This window comes from Dermacentor andersoni, chromosome 3 (genome assembly GCF_023375885.2).
Source record: "Dermacentor andersoni chromosome 3, qqDerAnde1_hic_scaffold, whole genome shotgun sequence".
Lineage (NCBI taxonomy): Eukaryota > Metazoa > Arthropoda > Arachnida > Ixodida > Ixodidae > Dermacentor > Dermacentor andersoni.
Window position 1 is genome coordinate 99,497,368 of NC_092816.1, and position 8,737 is coordinate 99,506,104.

The 8,737-nt window shown below is 44.8% G+C and overlaps 1 protein-coding gene across 1 annotated transcript; it reads left to right on the forward strand.

Moving 5' to 3' along the window:
* The first annotated feature begins 5,758 nt into the window (after nucleotides 1-5,758).
* On the forward strand, nucleotides 5,759-8,006 carry LOC140216749 (uncharacterized). Its single transcript, XM_072287261.1, has 3 exons — nucleotides 5,759-5,797; nucleotides 6,597-7,359; nucleotides 7,882-8,006. Coding segments are annotated over exons 1-3 (768 nt in total). The 5' UTR covers nucleotides 5,759-5,794; the 3' UTR covers nucleotides 7,884-8,006.
* Nucleotides 8,007-8,737: the final 731 nt, after the last annotated feature.

Genomic DNA, 8,737 nt, shown 5'->3' on the forward strand with positions numbered 1-8,737 from the left:
CTGCTGAGTCGCGTAGGAGGCGTGACGATCACGGATGATGAGAATAAGCTGACAAAGCTGTAATCACATTGGTAAAAGGACCATGATGCCCTGACAACCACGAGCACTAGTGGTTGGTTGCTGGCTGACATCTCGGGTCACTAGGTCGGTGTAAGTGGCTAGGACAATAGATAGATAGATAGATAGATAGATAGATAGATAGATAGATAGATAGATAGATAGATAGATAGATAGATAGATAGATAGATAGATAGATAGATAGATAGATAGATAGATAGATAGATAGATAGATAGACGCCTGACGTAGGCATAGAATACTAAACATTAAAAATAATAATGTTTTATGCACAACAGCGAGTCGGCCTAGTTGGAACAGATTCATCTTAAAACGTTTTGTGCGAAAACAAACAGGGACAAAGAATAAGGGCTACACAAGGACGAGCGCTTTCCTTGTGTGGCGCTCGTCCTTGTGTTGCCCCTATTCTTTGTTCCTGTTTGTTTGCGCACAAAAAGTTTTAAGTTTTATGCACGTGGTTTTAAGTTTTATGCACGCGCAGTCAAAGCCTGCGCGGAGCATTAGATCGGATACGAAATGGGCGCACAGATCCCATGGCTGCAAAATAAATAAATAAACAAAAAGTTCAGGTCAAATGTTTGCACCATAACGCTCCAACCAAACAGCCCTGGATGTTAGCCAGGACATTGTTGTCTTCCGCTGCTACTATCAGCATTGTGCCTAAACACAAGCATTCTTGATGAGCAGCTGTCTTCAGATCCCACCATGACGTCTACACTGGTTTGAAGGAATTGGACAGTAAAGCTTAGATCACACTATAGAATCTTTTTAATGGCTTTTATGATAATTTTCCGTTGCTCTCATCTCATGTATCATCATAGTGTGCCGTCCATCAGGCCAGCTTTCTGAGAAGTTTGGTAGCTGCCGAGACGTTGTTTCTGCTACACAGAAGCAAAGGCTGCACATGCTCCGTCACTTCTAGATGTCGTCCTAGCGGTATGTTAAAGCTATAAAGATTTCTAGTAAACTGGATGACTACAACGCCGTCAGAACGAATTTACCAGTGCTTTAAACCTAGTTTTTTTTTTCAATGCTTATTCCTTCAATCAAAGCTGCCATTTTATTTCTGATGTTCATTAACTCTCAGGGAACGTAAACTTCCAGCCAGGGAGCTAATTTAACCACGCAGCTTGCAGCCTTGTACTTCGAATTTCTTTTATTCCAACCTCAGACGTAAGTTGTGAAGAGAAAGCTAATCATGTGTGATTTAAAAAAGGTAAAAACATTCTCCTAGGCATTATATAGCACTAGTGGAGTTGTTGAACTTCGAGTTATCATACTGTGGACTTGAACACGAGAACTGAGACAATACGTTTAATACTGTGTCATTATTGATACTCTGTGTCATTGAATAACACAACATCTTGAAGGGGCCGTGCAATATGACGAAGACAGAAGGCAGGAACACACAGGACAGTGCTGTGCACTGTGTTCCTGCCTTCTGTCTTCGTCATATTGCCCTACCCCTTCAAGATGTTCAACCAGTACCAACTCGCTGTCCTGTGTGTCCCTGCCTTCTGTCTTCGTCATATTGCGCTACCCCTTCAAGATGTTCAACCAGTACCAACTCGCCCAAATGTCGATCCTTCTACTGAATCACACAAACTGAGTCGAACTGTTCTTCAGAATAATTAACTGTTCGGTGATTACAACGGTCCAATGAAACTTTCGCGCAAACTTTGTCTTCTTGCACTCAAGGACCACAGGGATGGAAAAGTACCGTTTTATGACCTAGTAAACTACCACTTGGTTTGCGCACTCTATGGTTTTGCATTTCACTGGGCACGCAGAATGACTGTGCCTTGAAATCTCATTAATGGTTTTATTCAGCGTCATAAAAGCACCAAGGCGTTTCATTCTTTATATTACATAACTTCTGATATTATCAGCACATTAAAGTTTGAGGTAAAGGGTTGCAAACTGCGGGGGGGGGGGGGGGGGGGAGGCGAGACGGGTTACCACTGATGTGGCCGACTAGCGTACCCTATTACAGCTTTTCAAATTGTGTGCGATTGATTGTCATTAACGTGATCTTGCAATGCGATTATGCATCTGGTTCGACTATTTCAAACTCTCATTGAAATGAACAAATCGATAGGACATGATAAGCTATGTTGCCGTCAATCTGTGCATATTGCCGCAACGTGAAAAACAGGGGTCGTAGAGCGCTATCCAGGAGGCACAGCGGCGGGTCGCCTTTTTAATAAGATGATGATGATGATACCCGTGGTGAGTTTGGAGCATACCCGGTCACGTGGATTGGCCAAGAGTCAGGCAGACATTGCTTATGTGTTCAGGTAACGAATATAAAATTCTATAATTTTGTTGCCTAAATTGAAGCAAGGAAAGTTCAAAACGGGTCAATAGACTGTCATTCAATCAAGAGATTATATATATATCTTCATATATATATATATATATATATATATATATATATATATATATATATATATATATATATATATATATATATATATATATATATATATATATATATATATATATATATATATAATAAAGCCGAGCGCTGCTGCGGCTTTCTCTTCTTCACTGCGCCTTGACCAAACGCTCATGCCTATTCGCGTTGTACTCTTATTGATGGAATACTGGCACGGCATTAGCGTCCCTCCGAAGGAAGCATCGTCCCGATGCGCAATTCAATCGGGACAACGGGATAATGGGACAGAGTAGAACAGGATGGAGTCACACACACAAAGAAACGAAAACAAAAAAATCCAAAAGTTGTGTCGACAGGTACGGCTTCATCCGTGCCACATGCACCACTTCCGGGTAAGTACTTGCGGTGACTGGAGCTATTGTCACTGTCAGGCTCGCAGCTCTTAACGCAGGATGTCTCGAATGATGTCCCGTAAAGAAGTGTAGTGAATAATCTGAGTTGCGGAGATAATTGGCCTGTTGTTGGGCTGGCGGGCGAAGTGGCACCACGTTGCTGAAACGCCCGCTCGATGACAGTCGATTTCTTGATGAATTCGTCGACCGCTGTTGGCGGGTTTCGTACCAGACCGACAAAGAGTGGTTCCTTAACTCCCCGCATCAGATGACGCACTTTCTTTGCCTCGGTCACATCGGAGTCAGCTCAACGAAAGAGACGGGTCATATCTTCCACATACATGGCGAAGGTATCGCTGCGTTTCTGTACGCGAGCCTCAAGCAGTTGTTGCGTGTAATCGCGCCGGTCCTAGCTCGAGAATGTATCGAGGAGCTGGCGACAAAAATTTCTCCACGCTTGAAAGCTCACCTCCCTGTACGTGTACCATGTACGAGCGCTGCTTTCTAGCGCGAAATAAGCATGGGCGAGTTTTTGTTGGTCGTTCCAGCAATTTACCAGAGCGACGCGTTCGTACTGGTCAAGCAAGTCCTCGACATCTCCAAAAGCATCGCTGTGGAATATTCGGGGATGCGAGGGTGTTCAAGAGTCACCTGGGAAAGGCTAGCCATCATTTGCGAAGGAGGAAGAAGCGCCAATGATGTAGCCATGCTATTGGGAGTCGCAACAGGAGGGAAGTCCGTGCTTAGTCCGAGCAAGCGCCGACTGAAACGGTGCACTGGAGTCGTTACGAGAGATGGAGCTTTCGAACTGGGTGGAAAGTTCCGATCAGGGGTTGCCCGCATGGGGTTGCAGTTTCCAGCACTTCCACCAGTGTCGCAACGTCAAAATGGGGGGTCGCAGAGCGCTACTCAGGAGGCGCAGCGGCGGGTCGCCTCCTTAATTCCGAGCGCAGCTGCGACTTCCTCTTCTTCACTGCGCCTTGACAAAACGCTCATGCCTACTCGCATTGTTCTCTTCTTCATGGAGTACTGGCGGGCAATATTATATTGCTTAATTAAAAATTAAATTATGGGGTTTTACGTGCCAAAACCACTTTCTGATTATGAGGCACGCTCTAGTGGAGGACTCCAGAAATTTTGACCATCTGGGTTTCTTTAACTTGCACCTAAATCTAAGTACACGGGGTTTTCGCCCCCATTGGAATGCGGCCGCCGTGGTCAGGATTCGATCGCGCGACCACGCGCTCACCAGTGCAACACTACAGCCACTGAGAAACCACAGTGGTATATTATATTAATGTATAACACATTTTAAGAAATGTATTTTAAAGCAAGATTCACGATTTTAATTCATCATAGAGCTCAGTATGTATGCTGCATAACTGCAAACAATTGTCCTTACAGTGCTCATCGTGTTTCGCTTTTGCAGAGAATAGTAAATATGTGAATTTACATTTGCAAACAAAATACTTAACGTCAAAGCATCATACTTTTCCGAGGTCAATTTTAGTAAAAACACATGTTTTAGTTCTTTATCCCCAACATCATCTTTGAAGCTTTCAAAGGGCGCAAGTGTTATTGCCAAATGTTGTATTTAATTAGTTGCCACCTTGCATAAAATGAAATATGGCATTAATTTTGTGAAACTGCATTTTTAAAGCCTTGGCATATGACTTGAATAACAGCCATGTCGCACTTTGCGAACGCGGGGTACGATAAAACAGAACGTAACTTTTTATCTTTGAGCTCGAAGTCACAAAGGCAGGAAAAGGCAAGTGTAAGCACTTTTGCAGGAGGCATTAATTTGAGTTCTCTGTCACTTCAGTAGGCAGTTTGTCACTCTTTATGTTACTGAGAAGAGGAATATAACATTTGTTTAGAGCACTTAATATATGTTTAAATGGTAGCTGAGTTAGGATTGGCACTTGGAATCTTTTCTTTGCCTCTGCCACAATTACAGGGGGATCCCAAAAATGTCGGCTTTCAAAACAATCTCGTGCGCCCTTCAAACGTATTTATGCAGTCATCCCTTATGTTTGGTGACACGCAGAAGCGAAACGAAATGTACGAGCGCACTAGTTCACAAAAGCAGCAGTTCATGCAAAAAAAAAAAAAAGGTTTATGTGATGTTGTAAATTTTTGCTTCAATCATCAAGATCATATGTGACTCAAATAACTCCTGCTTTTTTCTTGTTAATCTCCACAAGTGTTGATCAACGTGAATACCTGTGCACAAACTTTGATCGAATTCTTCAAAGGCTTTACGAATTGATCACTTATTCCTCCCCTCGGTTGCTCAGCGCTATAGACGCAAGCGTGCGACATGTCGTCTGCGTACAAATGAATCTCGGCCGAGAGCGCCAGGCACTTTCGCTGTCAGGTCTTTCGCATGCAGGTGTTGCTCTCGAAGCACAGGGCGCAGCTCACAATGCTGCAATGTCGTGGCCTTCCAAACACAATTATTTCACTCTCTCTCCACCGTATCTCCAGACCACCTATTTATTTTTCTTTCTTCCATTTCAACTCTTACGACTCATACAGCCCTTACTGTCACACTTTTCTGTTCAGTCGTACCTTGATCCTTCCTGACCCTTAACTGTAGCGTCCCCTAGCGTTAGAGGACATCACTATTTTTTTTTCGTTATAAATCCTTCTCTAAAACATCTCACACGCGTTCTCGTCAAGGTTAGGGCGTGATACCTTATCTCAGTTTGGCCAGAGTACACTCTCTCCGAGTACTTCGGTTTTACTTCACGGAAGCCGACAGAATAACAAATATTTCAAACTCGCCTTTTTCAGTTTTCTTTTTGCTGTATTTTTGTGTAAGTTTTACGTGAGAGAGTGTGATGAAGGAATACCTTTTCCTATAAAAGGGCCCACGGACAGAGCTCATGCAGCAGTCGGCTCAACAGCAGCACTTAAGTCGCCATGGTAAGAAACCCTGTCCTGCAGATCCATGAATAGCAGAGCGCCGCTTACGATTATCACCTGTCACGAACTACTGGTGTTGTTCACGCACCGCTCTAATTTAGAAGCCTATATGCGCAAATATAGCACCTTAATGATTGCTACAAAGCTAGCCTTTTCTTTAAGATATTGGTATTTAAAAAGATGTCTGGATATTGCGAAGAAACTTTCTTAAAGCATTCTTTAATTTTGGCGCACAGGAAGTATCCGAATAAACGTGGAAAAACGTACTAAGCGGTTCAATGCCGAGGTCGCACCTCCTCAACAAATTTGTTTTAGTACTTAAATAATGTTTGTAAGAAACATTGGTCGTAAGCAATATATAACTACAATGTTCTAATCAATGGGCTAGATTGAGGCCATAATTGAAGAGTCTTGCTCAAAATTAACAGATAAATAACATTATAAGTTGAGGAACAAGCACTCGCCCATCGTGATCGCTCACTGTTTACAGCGTTAGGCTGCTAAGCAGGAGGTCGCGGGATATACTTCCGACCTCGGCGGCTGCATTTCGATGGGGTCAAAATGCGAGGACGCCCTGTACTTAGATTTAGGTGCACGTTAAAGAACTCCAGGTGGTCCAAATTATTCCGCAATCGCCCGCTAAGGCGGGCGTCATAATGAGATCATGGTTTTGTACATAAAACCCCATAATTTATTTAGGAGCAAGCACATATTATACCACTTATAAAGAACGGTATCGGCGATCAGCACAGTCCGACAAAAAACTGCATTATCGTAATACATGCTCATGATTTTCCAGATCCGTGCCTGCATTCTCTTGGCTCTTGCCACCAGCGCTTTCGCTGGCTACGCTGGTTATGGCCTCGGTTATGGCCACGGCTATGGTCTTGGCTACGGCTACGGTGGTCTCGGATACGGCTATGGTCTCGGCTACGCCGGCTATGCTCCAGCTGTGCACACTGTCGCTCACGCTGCCCCAGCCGTCGCCACCGTCGCCCACGCTCCAGTCGCCACTTACACTGCTGCTCGAGTTGTTGCCGCTGCTCCAGCCGTGACCAGGTACGCTACCACCTACCGCGCCCCAGTCGCCACTTACGCCGCTGCTCCAGCTGTTGCCACCTATGCTGCTGCTCCATATGCCGCCTACCACGCCGCCCCAGCTGTTGCCACTTATGCTGCTGCTCCAGCTGTCGCAACCTATGCTGCTGCTCCAGCTGTGACCAAGGTTGCTACCACCTACCACGCCCCAGCTGTTGCCACCGTGGCTCACGCTCCAGTCGCCAGCTACGCTGTGGCCGCCCCAGCCGTGGCCACCTACGCTGCTGCTCCAGCTGTTTCCACCACCACCGTCCATCACGCTCCAGCTGTGGCCACTGTTGCCCACGCTGCTCCAGCTGTCGCTGCCTATCACGCCGCTCCAGTCTACAACTACGGTGTCGGGACCCTTGGTTACGGCGCTGGCCACTACGGCTACGGTCACGGTCTGCTCGGCTACGGCCTGAACTACGGCTATGGTCTTGGCTCTCCCTACCACTACGGTGCCCTTCTCCGCAAGAAGAAGTGTGAGTAGATCTTCTAGTCCTTTTTGCGTGTATATTTACATCAAGCTAGTCTGTTGTTTAATTAATTTGGCAGTAGGGCTTGATTCCCGACACTTGAATGCGGCGTTAACCTGTTTTGATGGCAGTCTATATTTATTTAATTGTTCGGTTTTCGAAAACAAAACAATGGCAAAGACCAGCCGGAGAACTAGCTTTCGACTGCGACCAGGGGTGGGAGAACACCTACCGGCGCAGAAAAGTTGCATAAAAAGGAATAGCCAATCAAGATATGGAGACTAATTAGAAAATTAAATATGGGAGGAAATTGAGTGAAGAACCACAGAGTCATTGTTCTACAAATTGGTCACAAATTAGCATAAAATTTGAGCACAGTGGTAGGATATAATAGGGAGTCTGGATTTCTCACCTTCGAAGATGCTAGTGCAGATAATAAAATGCCAGGTAGATGCCATTGAAGTTCTATTTCTTGGTGATTTTGTCAATGGGGTTTCTAAATGTATTCTCTTTTTCTTATCTTTGCAGAAACCATGCAGCGATACCTTATCTGAAGAACAAGAAGACACGTTATAGGCATCGAGTTCGAACTGTCGCCATTGTAAATACTGAATGCAATGGAGGAATAAAATTGGTCTGCATAGCAAGCACAATCACGCCTGCCTTTCTTTTCCTGCGTGTTTTACTATATGAGCTATCCAACCGCAAGGCGGGATGCCACCATTTCGCAAAATAGCTTTTACTCAGAAATGATGAGCGCGAAGTTATTTTAGGCCGTGTTATGGTAAAACAAAATCTTTAATGTATCGGCATGGGCACTGGAAATCAGTTTGGTTTTCTTGCAAAGCCTTGAGGTCGAATTCCTTTTTTCTGTGCCCATGTGTACACGTACTATTTTGGAGATAACGACCATGCTCTCGTTTCATCTACGGCAGTCACTGAAAACTTCATTTATTTCACAGAAATAGCGAGATGAGTTCTCCTTTGTCCCTATGAGTTCACGCCATAAGCAGTGTCTTACGTTGGTAGAACGGTTGGTGTTGAACCCTCTTCCCTGAGCCCAGCAGCCCAATGTTCTAACCACTTGACGACGGGCTACCTTGTGACCCAAGTTCTCGGGAAAGGCGCCGACATATACAGAGACATAGTTATATAGAGAGATGGCCCAAACTGGGTGAAATATTCCGGTGCTGCCCTGGAAGTCTTTGTGCTGTTGTAAGGGTGAGAGGCCCTTACAACTGTAAAAGTTTTTATGCCAACTAGGAAGATTACTGCTGTCAATCACCCTACCGCCGCATGCCAAAATGTTAACGCTTAGTTCGACAATGGCGAGATCCTCCTAACATTTTAGGTTACAACTGGCATGTCACAGTAAGCTCACGCA